General features: G+C 38.9%; 1 protein-coding gene across 2 annotated transcripts in view; it reads left to right on the top strand.

Annotated features, from left to right (window-relative positions):
* Nucleotides 1–18,446, top strand: part of Ptp69D (Protein tyrosine phosphatase 69D) — a 105,079-nt gene extending 86,633 nt beyond the window's left edge. For both annotated transcript variants that reach the window (XM_053799673.2, XM_053799674.2), the window contains exons 23-26: nt 4,782–4,919; nt 6,760–6,923; nt 7,423–7,558; nt 8,319–18,446. In XM_053799673.2, coding sequence (XP_053655648.1) covers nt 4,782–4,919; nt 6,760–6,923; nt 7,423–7,558; nt 8,319–8,387 — 507 coding nt within the window. In that variant the 3' untranslated portion in view covers nt 8,388–18,446. The remainder of the gene's footprint in view (nt 1–4,781; nt 4,920–6,759; nt 6,924–7,422; nt 7,559–8,318) is intronic.
* The last annotated feature ends 224 nt before the right edge of the window (nt 18,447–18,670 follow it).

The following is an 18,670-nucleotide window of genomic DNA, read 5'->3' as shown; positions in this document are numbered from 1 at the left end:
TTAAACATAAAACACATCCCAGTATTTTAGATGGCTTCTTTACAATTCTAGTTTTTCTTTGATTTCTTTAGCTCTTGCTTCTGTGTGATTGTTAAATACTTGAGGTGTGTTTGTCATTGCTACTCAGTCGTGTGTTTTTAAAGTTGTGTAGAGATTTGATGTGTTTGCAAGTGTGGTTTAAATGGGTTAAAAAACCACATTTTGAAGAATGAGACATTTGTGAATGTTTGGGAATGTTTGTGGAAATGTTTTGCCAGCTAGTGGCTTCTTCAGTCTAATACAGAGAAGAATGTTAGAAGAGGAGGAGTTTGAGGTAATCAGTCCCTCAGCCCGGAGTCGATGTGTTCAGTCCGTCAGTTGTGAACATATCAACTCCAGGCTGAGGGACTGATTACCTCGAACTCCTTCTGACCTTCAATCATTCTTCTTTGTATTGGACTGAAGAAGCCACTGGCTGGCACAGCATTTCCACAATAAACATTCCCAAATGTTGCATAAGTGTCATTTTTCAGCATGTGTTCAAGTGTTCCTGGTTTTATGTAGAAATGTAGCTGTGTAACTTAGCAGCAATTAATTAAACATACTAAGAATCTTTCAATACATTGTGTAAGCTGCACAGATCTACAGTGAATGTATATGTCTAAAATAAAGTTAGCGTTAGAAACAAGGCTTCGTATTAGCGAATTTGGCCAAAGCGAATCTGCATAAAGCAATGGGAAACTTGTAATATTAACAGTCCTGGTGCAAACATATTGTTTAACACATCAGTAGTGTCCCCTGCCTTGGTTGAAAGTGATTTCGAACAGAGTTGAAAAGCCTGACTCACAAAAATATGTCGACGCAAATGGAAGCAATGCATGGATAGCTCTTTCTGCCACTTTTTGGTAGGAATCGCATATCAAGGGTCAAAATTCTGTGACTGATGTGTTTCAAACAATGTGCTTGTCTCGCTCTAAATCTGACATGCTAGGTTAAGAAATTATACACTGTGTGTGTGCATGTGTTTGTGTGTATGTGTGTGTGTGCATGTATGTGTGTGAGCATGTATGTGTGTGAGCATGTGTATCTCTCTGCCATTGCCTTCATGCTTGTTCATTGATTGATTGATTGATTGATTTCAGGAAAGAGGCATCAATTTTGATGTTTGTGTACAGGAGGGCCCCCACACATACAGCACCTAATTTTTGATTTCCCACACTTTTTGGTGGCTTTAAAGTGAACCATTATTCATTATGTTCCACCCACTGGCAATGTTCACCAGTGGGTGGAGCATAATGAACAGTGTATCAGTTGAAAGCCAGCAAAAACATGGATCATCTAAAAAGGGTACTGTTTGTGCAGGTCCCTCCTATATATATGTTGATAAACACATGAGAGGATAAATGGGAATGTTGCAGTCAGGGTTTAATGTGAATTGTGATGTAAGCACACTTCTGGCAAGACTGCAGTTGAATGAATGATGGTGAATGTGTTTTGTTCTTTGGGTCACCCTGCCTTGGCAGGGGAGAGCTGTTGAGTTAAAAAAAATTAATGGGGGTAGAGGTAAAGTCAGAGACCCCATTAAAACAGTGCCTGGGGATTGAGATGTGATCAGGTTTGATAGGAAGGAGAAGGGTATCTTCAGTGTCTTATCAAGAGCCCTTCACTAGCATCAAGGTCATGGACTGGGCCACAGGGGCATTGACCCCTGGAATGCCCTTCAGATATACTCCAGGTATACCACCATTGGTTAAGAGCAGCAGCTACCATACAATGAGTTTCAATTTAGAAAAACCATAGTTTTAATGAAATTATTGATAATGGATTAAATGTTTGGGTATTTTGACCAGATAGATAAAGGGGAGCGGTGGTGATATTTCAGTTTGCAGGGCATTGTGAACTGTGATGCAAACATGCCTCTGGCAACACAGTGATTGAATGGTGACCGTGAAAGTATTTCTTCTTTTTTCGGGTAAGCGTACCTCAGTGGGAAATGGCTGGTGTGTTGAAAAAAAGTAAATGTAGAATTATATGGCTGTTGTTATGTAAAAAAAATTCTTAGGAAAATTTAAGAGAATGTATGCTGTATGAACATTGTTTTACATTGTAAAGTGACTACACGAAACCATTTACGGTGGTACCCCGAGCTACGAATTTGTTCCCATAAGGAATAATGTAAATTAGATAGTCCATTTCAGATCCCCAAAAATACACTTATATAATTGGTCGAGTTGGGAGCCATTCAAAACTCGGGGTACCGCTGTATAAGGATAACAGTGGTTATAAATACGTATGACCGACTGGTAAGCCAGCGGAAGGCCTCAGTCAGATGACCAAATGTTCCATTGGCAGGTCATCACATGACTTAGACTCGCGTCAGGAGACACTTGTTCTGTTTCCTGACGAACCTTACCTAACCTAACCCGAAACCAGTTGTACTGTATAGAATGTTGGTTTTTGGGTATATCTTATAGCCTCTCATTGCCTGATACAAATTACATCAATCTGGCTGCTCTCCCTTCCTTGTTTCAGTATTTTTGCAACTAACCTGGCAATCTCCTTCACTGACATGACTCTTCACTCGTAGTTTCATCTCTGGTCACATTAAATATTCCCATGTCTCGTCATAACCTTGTCCTTTCCTTGTTGAATTTGCTGTTTGTATTTGTCATGTTAACATATCTGATACTGTTGTTAATTTTCATGCTCTATATAGAGTACGTACGTTGTTGAATATGCTGTTTGTGTACATGTGTTTGTGTGTGCTGATACTTCTGTTGCTCTCTCATACCCTAGTTCATTGTCCCTCTCTTTCTAGAGTACAATCTAGTTTTTGTTTGATTGCTCTGGACAAGAAGTACTATTGTTGCATGCTTTATTTAACCCTGTAAATATCTCAAGATCAGAATTGATATTCTACTAACTCCTGAAAGCAATATTCCCAGCTCCATTCCAGCCAAATTCTTTTATTCAGTTCGTTTTTGATCACCAGTAGTAGAAGCCATGTGTGTGTTGCAGAATAGTAGCCATGCGTGTGTGTGTTGCAGAATAGTAGCCATGTGTGTGTGTGTGTATGTGTTGCAGAATAGTAGCCATATGTGTGTGTTGCAGAGTAGTACAAGCCATGTGTGTGTGTGTTGCAGAGTAGTACAAGCCATGTATGTGTGTTGCAGAGTAGTACAAGCCATGTGTGTGTGTGTTGCAGAGTAGTACATGTGTGTGCTGCAGAGTAGCACAACCCATGTGTGTGTGTGTTGCATAGTACAAGCCATATGTGTGTGTGTTGCAGAGTAGTACAAGCCATGTGTGTGTGTGTGTGTGTGTTGCAGAGTAGTACAAGTCATGTGTGTGTGTGCATGTGTGTGTGTGTGTGTGTGTTGCAGAGTAGTACAAGCTTTGTGTGTGTGTGTGTGTTGCAGAGTAGTACAAGCCATGTGTGTGTTGCAGAGTAGTACAAGCCATGTGTGTGTGTGTTGCAGAGTAGTACAAGCCATGTGTGTGTGTTGCAGAGTAGTACAAGCCATGTGTGTGTGTGTTGCAGAGTAGTACAAGCCATGTGTGTGTGTGTTGCAGAGTAGTACAAGCCATGTGTGTGTGTGTTGAAGAGTAGTACAAGCCATGTGTGTGTGTTGCAGAGTAGTACAGGCCACATGTGTGCATGTTGCAGAGTAGTACAAGCCATGTGTGTGTGTTGCAGAGTAGTACAAGCCATGTGTGTGTGTTGCAGAGTAGTACAAGCCATGTGTGTGTGTTGCAGAGTAGTACAAGCCATGTGTGTGTTGCAGAGTAGTACAAGCCATGTGTGTGTTGCAGAGTAGTACAAGCCATGTGTGTGTTGCAGAGTAGTACAAGCCACATGTGTGTGTTGCAGAGTATTGCAGGCCACATGTCTGTTTACCTGGAGTTTACCTGGAGAGAGTTCCGGGGGTCAACGCCCCCGCGGCCCGGTCTGTGACCAGGCCTCTGTGTGTTGCAGATTAGTACAAGCCATGTGTGTGTGTTGCAGAGTAGTACAAGCCATGTGTGTGTTGCAGAGTAGTACAAGCCATGTGTGTTGAAGAGTAGTACAAGCCATGTGTGTGTTGCAGTAGCAAGTTGTGTAGTATAACTTCTTTGATAAATGTGCCTATTGTCAGGATCCCCCCAAAAAAATATCAAGGAAAAAATGTATGAAGATATTTTAGATATTACCAGATGAATATTATACAAATTTGATAAACAATGAAAGGACTGAACCTGTTTCAGTACCTATTTTATTGTTAACTTTTTTAATAAATGTATCTATTGTTAGGAATCTTTTCCAAGATATTCTAAAGGTTAACGAAAATATGTGAAAAGTATTTGGACTTTTTTCAATTTTCATGGCACTCGTTAACAAAAAATCAGCGAGTGTAGATATTATCCGATATATAGAATATTTCCTTCGAGTTTTCCCCTCCAATTTAATAATATATTAATCCCAATCCAGAGGATTTCAAAATCCTTCTTGTTAAGATTTCTTTGAAAATATACACCCAAAAATAGTATATTCTTTGTGGTACATTTTGGAATACAGTCAATTCTCTTATAAAGTTTTATAGTGCATTGTTCTATATGAAAATGAAAAATAATATATGTAGTTGATGTACCTCGGTGGGGGGCGGTCAGCTTGTTTAAAAAAAAAATGCTATAAGGGCCTTTCCAAGTGCTATTCAATTATGGATGTAGTTTTTGAGCCACACTTACAAAAAATCACCTTATAGAGGAGCTTTATAAGGGTGCTGACTGTATACAGAATATTAATGAAGACTTTGTGGGAGCAGCTTGGGAGTGGGGAGCAGTGTTGCAACAAGTACTGGCCGGACGATGAAGAAACGTACGAACACATCTCTGTTAAGCTGGTCTCCAGTGAGAGCTACCCCAAGTACTCCAGCAGGTCCTTCTTGCTAACTAATACTAAGGTATGCAATGTAGTAGTGTTGTCATTATTGATGTTGTTTTGTGTGCACTCAAAAGTATATTTCCTAAAAATTCACACAGGAGACAAACCTTATAACTGCGCTTCAGTTCACGTCCTAAAACATACAGTTATAAAACTAATTCAGTATATTATTACAGTGGACCCCCGCATAACGATATTATTTCAATCCAGAAGTCTGTTTGGGTGCCGTTATAGACCGAATTTGTTCCCATAAGAAATATTGTGAATTAGATTAGTCCTTTTCAGACCCCTAAAAATACACCTACAAAAGCACTTACAAAAATAAACTTACATAATTGGTCGAGTTGGGAGCTGATCGTTATCCGGGGGTCCACTGTATTATTACAATCTAAACTAAGCTCTAAACCCAGATTTATAAAGTTATCTACAGTAGATTATTTTCTAAAATGTTTATAATTATACAGTATTATTATTATTATTATTATTATTATTATTATTATTATTCTCCATGGGGAAGTAGAGAAGAATCCTTCCTCCGTAAGCCTCGTGTGTTGTAAGAGGCAACAAAAATGCCAGAAACAAGGGGCTAATAACCCCTTCTCCTGTATACATCACTTAATTTAAAAAGAGAAACTTTTGTTTCTTCGTTTTGTGGTCACCCTGCCTTAACAGGAGACAATCTTTGTGTTATAAAAAATATTATTTACAAATGCAGTTCTTTTCAGATGAATTTTTGAGAAAATTTACCTAAATACATTTCCTGCAAAACTCATAATTTTCATAAGATTTTGGATTAAATTAAATTTTATGCAGTGCTTTACAAGCTATCTTGTTTATATAAATGTTTATACACAGAGACATATATATTGCACAATAATAGCGCAGTGGTAATTTATAGGCAGGTTTACTTAATATATAACAATATGATAGTGAAGGAGGGGTGGAGATATGTTGCAGTTTTTGAGCTGTAGTGTAGACACGCTTCTGGTAAGACAGTGATGGAGCGAGTGATGGTGAGCATGTTTCTTCCTTTTCGGGTCACCCTGCCTTGGTGAGAAACGGCTAATGTGTTAAAAGAAAAATTTACAAACAACAGATTTTTTTTAAACATTTTTGGGGTCCCACTTTTGTGTCAGGCTGTCATTGTAAATTTTATGGTAGTTCATTAATTGTATCTATGAAAGGTTGGGCAAACTTTGGAAGGGATGATTTAAAGGTGGATGATATACAGGAGTGACCTATGTATACAGTACCTATATTCATTGTTCTACGTTGTATTCATTGTAATTCCTAAATTTATATTTTGACTCGCCTAAGAGACTGTATAAAACTACTTAAATTGTTATTGCCTTATTAACCTTAAGTTAGTCTAAAGTTTGCCTGAAATACTCTGCATATTAAGGGTCTTTCTGCATGTACACCTAAATGTCATTCACCTTTGTACAAACATTGTATCATGCTGAAATAAAGTACAGTGGACCCCCGGTTAACGAACTTTTTTCATTCCAGAAGTATGTTCAGGTGCCAGTACTGACCGAATTTTTTCCCATAAGGAATATTGTGAAGTAGATTAGTCAATTTCAGACCCCCAAACATACACGTACAAACGCACTTACATAAATACACTTACATAATTGGTCGCATTTGGAGGTGATCGTTATGCGGGGGTCCACTGTACTATCTTATTTTCCATTTTTGTTGGCTTTTAAATATTCCAGTGTTCCACCTATGGGTGGAACATAATGAACAATGGCTCATTTTGAAGCCAACGAAAATTTGGAACACTGAAAAGGTGGTGTGTATGCTTGGCTTCCCTGTATTACAGAATAGTTTAGTGCTGATGCAGTGCTTTTTTCCAGAATGGTGATGCTCTGACTGTGACTCACTTCCATTATATTGGCTGGTCAGGTCTTTTAGGAGAGGTTCCTTTAGTAACTTATGGAATCATGGAGATTATCACAAGAGTACAGTCACACATCGATGTTAGCTTGTCCACGGCAACCCCAACACTCGTCCACTGCTCGTAAGTCCCCTTTTTTTGCATTTGTATTGTAGGAAAGCATTGTAGGTTAGTGTGAACACTTGTTCATGCTAAGAAATTAGAAAGAGAGAGAGAAATACGGAAAATTTATTGAGAATAAGAAGTCACATTCTGCAACCGAGACAAATATAACACAGTTGGTCCTCGACTTATGATAGGGCTACATTCCTACGAACTCATCGTAAGTTGAATATGAATGTGATATGCTAAATAGATGAGTAAAAAAATAACTTCTGTCACTGAATGGACTGTTGTTTTCAAATTACTTAACATTGTGGATTTTCCTTCGAGTTTCATAGTATAGAGGCTCCATGTATTGAGGGTATCTCTTCTATGTCTATAATGCTTGTTGGTACTATTATTATTATTACTGCACATTCACCGGGGAAGCGATAAACCCATAGGGGTCATATGATGCCTGTTGATGTCATTTTGCATATCAAATCAAGTTGTCTTATTGTGTTGGTTGGATGAATTCCAGTGGTGGTGGTGACCGTAGCAGCGTCTATGTGTGTCTCAACAACTGTCTACGTCAGCTGCGGAGAGAAGGCCGCGTAGATGTTTTCCAGACAGCGAGAAGAATAAGGGCTCTTAGACAATTTCTTCTGCAGGAGTTTGTAAGTGTCACTTGTCTTGCTCTGTTAGCTCTAAGTTTTCCGATAGAATGTGCAAGATTTATTACATTAAATAAGTAGAACGGTGGATGAGGAGCTCGAACTGCAGGAATCAGAACTAACTCAAGTTGACCATCACTAATCCGGCTTCATTGGGACCTGTAGGTTGGCAGACATGGCACAGTAAATCACAGGTAACTGTGTCATACCTTTGAAAGCCCTGGGATGTAAACTTTTACCGATGACGATAACTGAAATTAGTGCCGGATTAGTGATTGGCAGATCAGTGATGGTCGACCTGTACTTACTCTATTACATTTTATCAAGAGGTACCAATAGGTACTTCTCTTTATGCATTGACAGTTGTTTATTGCCAAATCATCCTCATTAGTTTCTCCTATGTGTGGGTTATTTGTGTACTAGATCCATTTGCTCCTCCAAGACTTTTTCATGTTCTAAGTATTTATTTATGAAACTTTCACGAATGCAAAGGATATACCTGGAGGGTGTTTTTGGGATCAGCGTCCCTGTGACCTGGTCCATGACCAGGCCTCGGGGGCTTTTTACATGACTGTATCCATTGTAAGCATTAGAACTAGACACATCTAATGCTCTGTTTATTCCTATGAGACATTTTTAACTATCCAATTGATTTTCAAAAGGCCGAGAAAGTTGTATCAAGCAGGTCCATGGTCGAGAGAAATAGAATCAAGCTTCATTAAAAATAGTTTTGAATTGTATTAAGTATTTTCTTATTTTGCAGGCACAATATGAGTTCTGCTACAAGGCACTTGTGGAATTCATCGACAACAAAGGCTTGGAAAATCTTTGAGGAAATAAAAGTGGGCATCACCGAAGGATGAGCAAAACTGCCGCATTAGATGTGTGTGAGACATTGTGGTTTGAATGAAATTAGTGATTTTAAAAGTGAAGGAAATTGGAAGTTTCTCAAACAGTCTCATGCCAGTATAAACTACTACTTTTCTGAATAGTGCAAAAATATGTGCCGAGACATTTTAAATGTCTAGAAAAGTGATCTTCACTTGTAGCATTAAAGTAAATCAGACTAAGCTGCAAGTGGTGAAACTCTGTGTAATTCTTGTAGTGGAGAATTATTATTACAATCAAGCACTAAACCCACAAGGGTTTGTAGTGGAGAAGCCCCGGAGAATCTCCCACTAAATCTGTACCGTCACAAACGTGGGTAAGTACGGTCTGCTACAGTGACGATGGATTGTGGTGGCACCAAAATTATGAATTAATTTATTTATATATTTTTAGGTCACCTTAAAGACTCATATTAAAAAACAAACACACATTGTGATGCAATGTATTATGGTATTTGGTTGCGTGTAACCCTGGCTGCATTAGTTGATACATAACAACTTGGGTTTTAGAAAGTCTAAGAGAATTACAGAGAATAAATCACAGTACCATGACTGGAATAACCTGCAGGTAACCCACAGTTTGGAGAGGAAAGTTTAAATGACATTTTGATCCAGCTAGATGATACTGTTGACGATATACCAACAAGTTAAGATCCGTGCAGTACTTGGATATCTTGGGTTCAGAAGCATTTCACAGGCACAACAGATTACTTCACTTAAAAACAGGCAAGTGTTATACTGTCTCCAGTGTTATTTAGGCTTGTGTTTAACTAGCCATCTCCCACTGAGGCAGGGTGCCCCGAAAAAGAAACGCTTTCACCATCTCTCGCTCCATCACTGTCTTGCCAGAGGCGCAGAGATACAACAGTTTAGATGTCCCTCTAAACAGCAAATATCCCAAACCTTCCTATAGAGTGCAGGCACTGCACTTCCCACCTCCAGGACTCAAGTTTGTTGAACAAGCAAAATGTTTTGGTAATATAGATAACTAAGTGTTGCACAGATGTGTCATTAGCGTCAACGGTGGTCCAGGACAGACCAAAATGTCTTGTATGATCTCTCTCCAAATTAACTACGTTGTAAAGGCTACCAGCCCAAGAATGTTCGTGTATAACATGCTGACGCTACTAATGCTAAGCAAGTGCTGTATAGCCTTCAGGTTGTATATGCTTGGTTTGAAGGCTCCTTTAGATTTTAGCCACCGTTACGACGGTCTGTAATTACACATGACTGCTAGTGCTCAAATGTTTTAGTAGAAGATATTTTCTTATTTTTAGCAAGCTGTATGGGAGAAGACGTTACTATTGCTCCCGGCATTTTAGTTACTTTTACAAGTTTATTTTTTACTTTCTAATGTTATATATCTTTAGCCAGACACTATACTCTGAAAATTTTATTTTGTTTGGTTGTTTTGAGTGTCGTACGAAAGATGAAATAATTTCAATTGTGAATTTCTTGTAATGAGAAATATGCTGTTTGCATTTTTGAGCGTTATGTCTATTTTGCTGCAGTAAATGCTCGATTATCTGCCATTTTGTCAACTGAAATCACAGTGAAAAGCCTTTTACATTTTGGATATATCCACTAGTCACTTCAAAGGCCATTTAATAGAAATGGGAGTCCTGTTGTTTTCATGGGTGAATGCCGAACCAATGGGGGTTACGTGGAGCCAGGGGCATGCAAGGTGGTCAGTTTTGATCCATGGGGTACTCTGATTGGGTCAAGAGTTTTGATTCAAAGGAAGGTTCTAATTTCTTGGATCAAGAGCTCTGTACACCAAGATCGTGTGTGTTGCTGACCTATATATTAATGTACACCAAGTCTGTATTTTTTCTTCACTTTGAATTTCAAATAAGTTTTTTGTACGATATTTTTGAAATGTAGATAATTCAACATTAACACCACTGTAGCTTATATTATTATTATTATAATCAAAACTAAGTACTAAACCCACAAGGGTCATGTAACACTGCACTGTAGCTTATGACAAGCATTTGTAGGTGGTGTGGGGGCGGGTGCTATGATGCCAGTGCAGGGCTCTTCCTCCAAGGAATTGCAGCCATCCTCCCCTTCCTTGGATTGTACGATCCCTGCGGGTTTAGTGGTTCTTTATGAATTGTCATCAAGGTAGGCGGCTACGTGGAGTATACTTGAAGGGCGTTTTGGGGGTCAGCGCCCCCGAGGCCCAATCCAGGACCAGCCCTCAGGTGGATCAGGACTTGATCAACCAAGTTGTTACTGCTGGCTAAGGCAGCTATGATTCACTGCATTCATTTAAAGTAAATACAGTACAATTGGTGTCATTATTACGTTCATGGAACACTAAACATGTAGGGGTCATACAAAGCCGGGAAATTGGGAGGCAGATTCAATGCAAAGGAGGGTAACTCCAATTCTTTGGATGAAGAGCTCTTCATGGAATCAAAACACTTACCTTCAAGGGTTAATTATTATTATTATTATCATCATTATTATTTACGTGGGGGGGGGCGCTAAACCCATACAGTGCCTGTGGGGAGGGGGGATGGAAGGTATTCAGGTGTAATTCAGGGAACTGGAACACAGATCCAATTCCCTAGATCAAGAGCCCCTCACCAGTGTCAAGGAACCTTCCTTGACGGGCCTTCAAGGATTTAAAATTATTATAATCATAAGTGCTAAACTCACAAGGGTCATCTCAAGAGTCAGAAAGTGTCATAAACACTGATGGTTGCAAGAAACCATGACATGCAAGGTTTGCTTTAGTTGCAAACCAACTGAACCACTTGGTTATTCAGTCCATTAACCCTTCACCTGTCCAAACGTAGATCTACGTTCAGAGTGCTACACGAGTGAATGTAGATCTACGTTCAGAGTGCTACACGAGTGAATGTAGATCTACGTTCGGAGTGCTACACGAGTGAATGTAGATCTACGTTCAGAGTGCTACACGAGTGAATGTAGATCTACGTTCAGAGTGCTACACGAGTGAATGTAGATCTACGTTCGGAGTGCTACACCAGTGAATGTAGATCTACGTTTGGACAGTTTAAGAGTTAAACATATATTCCATAAAGAACAAAAAGGCACAACACTGTTACCGGAACAATACACAAATAACCCGCACAAGAAACTTATGACGTTTCAAACCATTTGTCACTTAAATGGTCCAGGTTGGACCGAAACATCATTGTAAGCTTCTCCTACATAAACCATACAATGGGCGGGGTTAGAACCCACGATCAGAGAGTCTCAAAACTCCAGACCGTGGGTTATTCATATAACATATTCCAGTTTTATGGGAGCAAGGGGCTTGTAACCCCTTCTCCTGCATAAATTACTAAATTTAAAAATAAAAACTTTCTTTTTATGCCACCCTGCCTTGGTGGGATATGGCCAGTTTGTTGAAAAAAAAAAATCCAATTTTATTAAACTGACTCCATCATCACTGTTGCCAATCCGCTGTCATAAATCATAATCACAAAGTGAATTCAGTCTATTTTTATCATTCCACAACCCATGTCCATAGTTCATTCCATGTCATGAGTCGTGTTAGTAAATTTAGACAAAGGGGGAAATATCCCCACCATTTATGCTGGAGGAGATGCTGGGTTTTTAGGCAATCAGCCTGAGGATAAAAATTAGATGCATGTGCAACATCTGGGAATCTTGCAGACATTTCATCAACCAGTGGCTTTCTTCTTCTTCTTTCAACACACCGGTCGTATCCCACCGAGGCACGGTGGCCCAAAAGGAAAAACGAAAGTAACCAGTGGCTTTATCAATACAAATTCAAGGATATAATGGAATCAGTAGAACTATACACAAAAGATGAGGTAATCAGTCCCTCAGCCTTGGCTGAGGGACTGATTACCTCATCTTTTGTATATAGTTCTACTGTCCTTTCAATTATGTCTTTGAATTTGTATTGATAAAGCCACTGGCTGATGAAATGTCTGCAAGATACCCAGATGTTGCACATGTGTCCAGTTGTTATCTTGTCGGTATTATATACCATTCATGTACAGCATGAGAGTAGTGTGGCACTCTTATCCCTAGGCACAAGTTACTCAGCCCCCACTATGGCATTAAGTTGATGAAAGCTTCCAGGGGGGTTGGGGGGGGTGATAAAATGCAGTTAGGAAATACCTGTACATGTTGGGGTTCAAAGAGCTATCTGAAGTGTGGCCTCAGCACTCTTCTGCTAAGACAGCATTCAACTGAACACCTGATTTTTTTTTGCAGGGGGGAGGGGGGTGATCATCGTACTTCAGTAAGTGGCATCTGATGTAGTTATAAACATTTGTTCTAAGCAGAATTGCAGATGAGCGGTAATACTATAGTATATGTAGTAGGGAGGGAGTAGTATCAGTAGTTATGATATTAATGCACGGTGAAAAAACCACGGTATGGGTGGGGTTCAAACCTATGGCAAGTGAGTTGTAAAACTCCAAGCCAATGGGCCAGCTGGCCACAACTCTCTTGCTGTGATTTCGAACTCCACCCATTTTGTGGTTTGCAGTGGTGTTATTACGATTTCACGAGTCGTGAAGCAGTGATTGTGTAGGTCGCTCAGCACTCACACCAATAAACATGCAACCGTATACAACACACATTAAAAATAAAGATAAAGTCAACAAACACAAATACACAACACACACTTTGACCCTAGAACCACAGAGTACAAATAGATGAGTACTGAATTAAAATAAGCACCAGTATTTAAACCCCTAATCTACGCAAGGGGAGAGTTCATCCCATTCTTTGAGCTAATAAAGCCATATCCAGGGCTTTATGGCCCTGAAAAAGTTGCAATTATATAGATTTTTGATAATTTGCTTTTCTTACATAAGATAATTGAGCATCTACTGCATCTGCTTAGTTAGAATTAGTGAAGCCCGGATTCCTTCAGTTTTCCTTGAAACATAACGCAATTGAGAGGCTGTTGATCCAGCACATGAAGATTATCATCATGGGAGGTAATCAGGTTTGATCTGAAGAAGTGGAGGGTAGCTCCAGTTCTTTGGATCAAGAGCCCTTCATGAACATGAAGGCCTTGAACAAAAACCTTGGGACCATTCAATTTTTACATACTTATGCATTTATTCACAACACAACACACATAGAAGGGAGCAAATAACCATATCATTTTTAATGAACAGTTTGATAAAAAATTAACAATGTGCACGAAATTTAATTTGCCGTAAGTTGGGCTTAAAAAATACCATAAAATCCCAGTAATACACATTGGTATAATTCATTTAACATTAATACACAGTAAAAACACGACGTTTATCGCTTTGTAATCTCCGTGTGTAAATATTCAGTATTAAATGATCAGATAATGCAAAAATGATTTAAGGGTTAATTTTGTATCTCGTATCTGCTGTTGCCATAAAAATGCAACATACCTGTGTGATTAATGGTGAAAATATGTTCTTTGACAATGTAATATTGTATAATACAGTACATTATAACAGTTCTTTACTGTGTTTGCAATACAGAATTATAATATACTGTATATATCCATGATATAACAGTTTGTGTGAGCAAACTATGGGAGAGCCCCGCATATACAGCGCTTCTTTTTGTTGTTGCATATTTTCATTGGCTTTCAATTGAACTATTGTTCCACAGGGCAGTGATTATCACCGACCTGTGGAACATAATGAACGGTGGCTCAGTTTGAAGCCAGTGAAAATGTTGAACACCAAAAAGATATACATGCAGGCCCTCCTGTACCACTTAGCTGCTAACGAACATAGACAAGTGGCTTGCTGCTCTATTGTATGTCAATTGCACAATTTTGTACATTTTCTCAGTTTGTAGGCACATGTGGATGTGTACAATACAGCTGAGGCCATGTCAATGATATATTAGTATTTTCCGGAATATAAGGCATGCCTTTTTTCCAAGCAAAAGTCTTGGAAAAGTGACTCTACACCATATATGTTCCAGGTCAGGGTCAAGAGTAGACTTTGGGTTACTGGCAAGTGGTGTTTTACAAATGGACATACCGTTCATTACAGTAATAAAGTTGTAATACTCGTAATGCTCATGCGCCTTATATGCCGGATAATACAGAACTTGTAACGCAACCTGCCTTCCAGGTGTAATTCATGTGATGACATCCAGTCTATGTAATAGATAACTTCACAATCTAAACATCTGACAAAAAATTTAATTATTCTAGGTTAATCTACAACTATATTTGCATAAAGGTAACTGGCAGCAGTGAAATTGAGGCAGCATGTGTCAGGCAGTGCTGGACATATCAAAGTCGTCTCAGGCGTTGGTATCTCCACGCTCATTCGGTGTGGGATATTGGGCTGTATAATGACTTTAAATGAAAACACTCTCACATACGATGAAACCACACTTAAGAAATTAAGATAAATGTGGTACTTTTGATCTGAAGGTAATGAAGAAATGCCTAGGAGTCTTGTATGTACATAAACAGTACAATACTCTTTGTACATTATGCAGTGTAATACTATGTACATTACGCAGTACAGTGTGTGTATTACAGGTGTTACTGGAGGAATTTACCTCTCTCAAGATCACACTGAGGACAGTCTCAAGCAACACTAAAGAGAACAGTAGCGATGTGTATATGGATGTACATAGATTGAAACTCCTTGCATCGTTCTTCTCTCGTCATTTGTGTTACCCACCCATGAGTAACTGCCCTTGTCCTGGATTACTCGTCATTAGAATATAAGCACCATTCTTGGATAATACTTCGATATGCCGCTGCCATTATTGTCATTAGTCCTCATTGTTAATTACAGTGTTAGGGAACCATACCTCTTATTTAAGTGCCGTATTACTAGGGTTCTACAGTATATAAAGCATTTGTTTTTTTAATTTGATAAGTTGTAAAGCATAAGGCAGTGTATGTTCTTATATTCATGGGGAAGCAGTAAACCTGTGGGGAATGGGGGGTAATGGGGTTGGATTCCACAAAGGATTGGGGGAGGGTAATTAGCCCTTTGACATCAAGACTTGTAGTAATAATGGTAACATTACCAATAAAATGTTAGGTAAAAATGACACAGATACAAGTAATGTGGTGTTTTATTGTAGCAACATTTTGCTCTCCAGGAGATTGTCAGTGCTCCTTGCGATGTTTCACTCTCCAGGAGCTTGACAAAGCTCCTGGAGAGTGAAACATTGCAAGGAGCATTGACAAGCTCCTGGAGAGCAAAATGTTGTCACAATAAAATGTGACATTAGTTGCATCTGTGTCCATTTACCAAACATCAAGGCAACCCCTCCTAATTTATATCCTGCAATATGTTGCTGCTCTTCACATTGTTCAGTATTCATGGAGTGATGCATTGAAATGTTGAAAATCTTTATAGCACTAAGGCACAATACATATAAATTTATTTGTAAAGAATAGTGTTTACAGACCCAGTAAACAAGAAAGTGTCAGTTATGGCCGATACGAGCACGCTAAGTTGGTGCCCCTACGTTCATACATGTAGCTATCATGTCAATGTTATTCTTGTAAGCATTGTAAGTACTATTAAACTCTTCTCTAAGAAAAACTACTATAGCTTAAGCTAGCCTCAAGGAAATTTATACATACAGAGGGTCCCTGACTTATTAATGCCATAGTTACAGTGATCTGCACTGACGGACGAGGTCCAAAACACTTTTAGGGAGAAAATATGTCTTGTGGATTCTAATCTAGAGTTTAAAAATGTGTGAAACTTCTTTGTGCTATCATTTGCTATGGTATAATATATTCAGGGTTACAGATGACCCATTCCTAACTTGAAACAGGAGGAACCTAACTCATTAAGCTGTAGTCGTGTACCGTCGTGTCAGAATAAGGCGTCTGTACAGCATTATTTAGTGCCTAAGACAGGAAACTCTGGTGTAAACCTAAATTTAATACTCAAAGGTAAAATTTTTTAATTTCACAATAATGAATAATCAGGGTGCTATTTTTTACAAAATGTCCAGGTTTTTGTAATGTTAAGTTGAGATTTTTACAAGTCAAATAGAATAGATACAACTCAGTGTAGGAGTTATGAACAGGTTTAACAAGTGTGGAGATGGATTGAAATGGTTTAATGTTAATATTAAAGCAACGTTGCAGAACAAGATTTTACTGGGACGATGTTTGATGAAGCCCAGACTGAGTGAAACACAATTACCTGTTTGTTAAGAATAAAGTCACAATACTGTGACTGAAATGAATCGCAAATGACCACACACTCAAGAGACTTGTGGAGACATTTCAGTTCTCACGGACACTTGTTTAGTAACAGCCGAGTTGTGACTTTACAGTGGTCCAGGGGATAAACTGTAATATGGTAGGTGTCCTCTTCTAAGTGCAGGTTGTTTGTGATTGATACTTATTTTGAGTTTGTAAGGAGAAAGAGAGGAAAGCTTAACCTAATGAATAAGAAGTCACAATACCGTGACTGGAACAATACACAAATAACCCGCACATAGGAGAGAGAAACTTAAGACACTGTTTCGGTCCCAATGGACTAGCTAATGGTCCAAGTCGGACTGACCAGTTTCATTCTCCGATGTGCGAGTTATTTGTGTACAGCTCTTGGTCCTGCCTCATCTTTCATCCGTCTGTATTACTGAGCCTTGTCATATGTTTTAAAACCCACTGTTACTAACTAATTCTCCTTACCACACTTACGCTGAAGAATCACTTCCTAACATCCCTAGGGCTCATCTGGGTGTGATACCTTTTAACCGTGCCCCTTGTCCCAATATATGCACTGTACTCAAGTGCTAAAGCCATGTGGGTCATACACCTCTTGTCCCAATAAGAACTTGTTTTTCAATTTCTCCTCAAGGGTGAGGATCCCTATCTGAAATATTTCAGGCACTGTACCTCAAAAAATAAAAATTCATTGGTATGGTTTTCTAAGACTATTATGGATCTAGTAGAGATAAAACTAATAAATTACAGAATTTATATGCAACAGATGATTGTTTCGTCATAAACCGTCACTGAAAAAGTGATCTGTAAGTGTTTCTGATGAAGCATTGATAGGAATTAATTCTTAAGTCGAGGAAGGATATTACAAACGATGTAAGTTTTAAGTTGACGAGTCTGGTGTTTTTAGTAATGTTTCTACTTTACTGACAAGTCTGTAACCAATTTTGCTTAGATTTTAAGTTCTTTCAACTCCTTTGTTACAAAAATTTGAAAACAGTCGGCTCTCTGATGGAGCTCCTCTATAATGCGATTTTCTTGGAAGACAGCTCATCAGAAATTGAACAGCATGTACCATACTTTCCAGTATATATGAGGCGCACTTTTTTCCCAATAAAGTCTTGGAATATCAGCCTGGGCATTATATGTTCAAGGTCAGGGTCAAGGGTAAGCTTTGTGTTATGCTGTACCAGTTGTTTACTAATGTTACATTACAGCTGCTTGCAAACAGCATCTTATACACTCGTGTGCCTTGTATACCAGAAAATACGGTACTTTGATAGCCTTTTCACGTGGTATTCAATCTTGGACGTACGCTTTCAATCGCATTTATGGAGAAGTCGCACTCTATAGAGGCGGCTTACAAGTGAAATGACTGTACCTCTCTTACAGCATTACAATATTGGTTCATTTTCATCTGTTAATGTGATTCTCCAGTAATCATTTGTTTATTCAAGGGTCATAACAATGCTTGGGTGATGGAGGTAAGCAGAGTCGAGGAAGGGGAGAACAGCTCCAAATCCTTGGATCAAGAGGACCTCGCTAGCATTCGAGCACCCTACACAAGTATTCTTTTGCTTTCAGAGAATCTTCAGAGGGAAATGAACAGCCGCTACAGCCAAAGATATATTTAGGTAGGCAGCCAGGGATGCCAGTGTACAGTGCACCTCTCCTCTTTTTACGCTATTCTTTATTAATCTGAATTTTCTTTATTATTACGATTTATATTGTATAATTTTCATCACTACTAGTTATTAAGAATTTTGATTATAATAATATTGTTATGATTATGATTATACTTATGTATCTCCCCTAGGGGAATACCTTAATAGATTTTCTTTTAATTTCCACCATCTGATACCTAGAGTTAGGTCAGCACCCCTGTGGTATACCTGGAGGTTGTTTCAGGGGTCAGCACCCCTGTGGTATACCTGGAGGTTGTTTCAGGGGTCAGCACCCCTGTGGTATACCTGGAGGTTGTTTCAGGGGTCAGCACCCCTGTGGTATACTTGGAACATACCTGGAGGTTGTTTCAGGGGTCAACACCCCTGTGGT

This window comes from Cherax quadricarinatus, unplaced genomic scaffold (genome assembly GCF_038502225.1).
Source record: "Cherax quadricarinatus isolate ZL_2023a unplaced genomic scaffold, ASM3850222v1 Contig85, whole genome shotgun sequence".
Lineage (NCBI taxonomy): Eukaryota > Metazoa > Arthropoda > Malacostraca > Decapoda > Parastacidae > Cherax > Cherax quadricarinatus.
The sequence above is the reverse complement of the archived record's forward strand: the minus strand, read 5'-3'. Positions and strand labels throughout refer to the sequence as shown.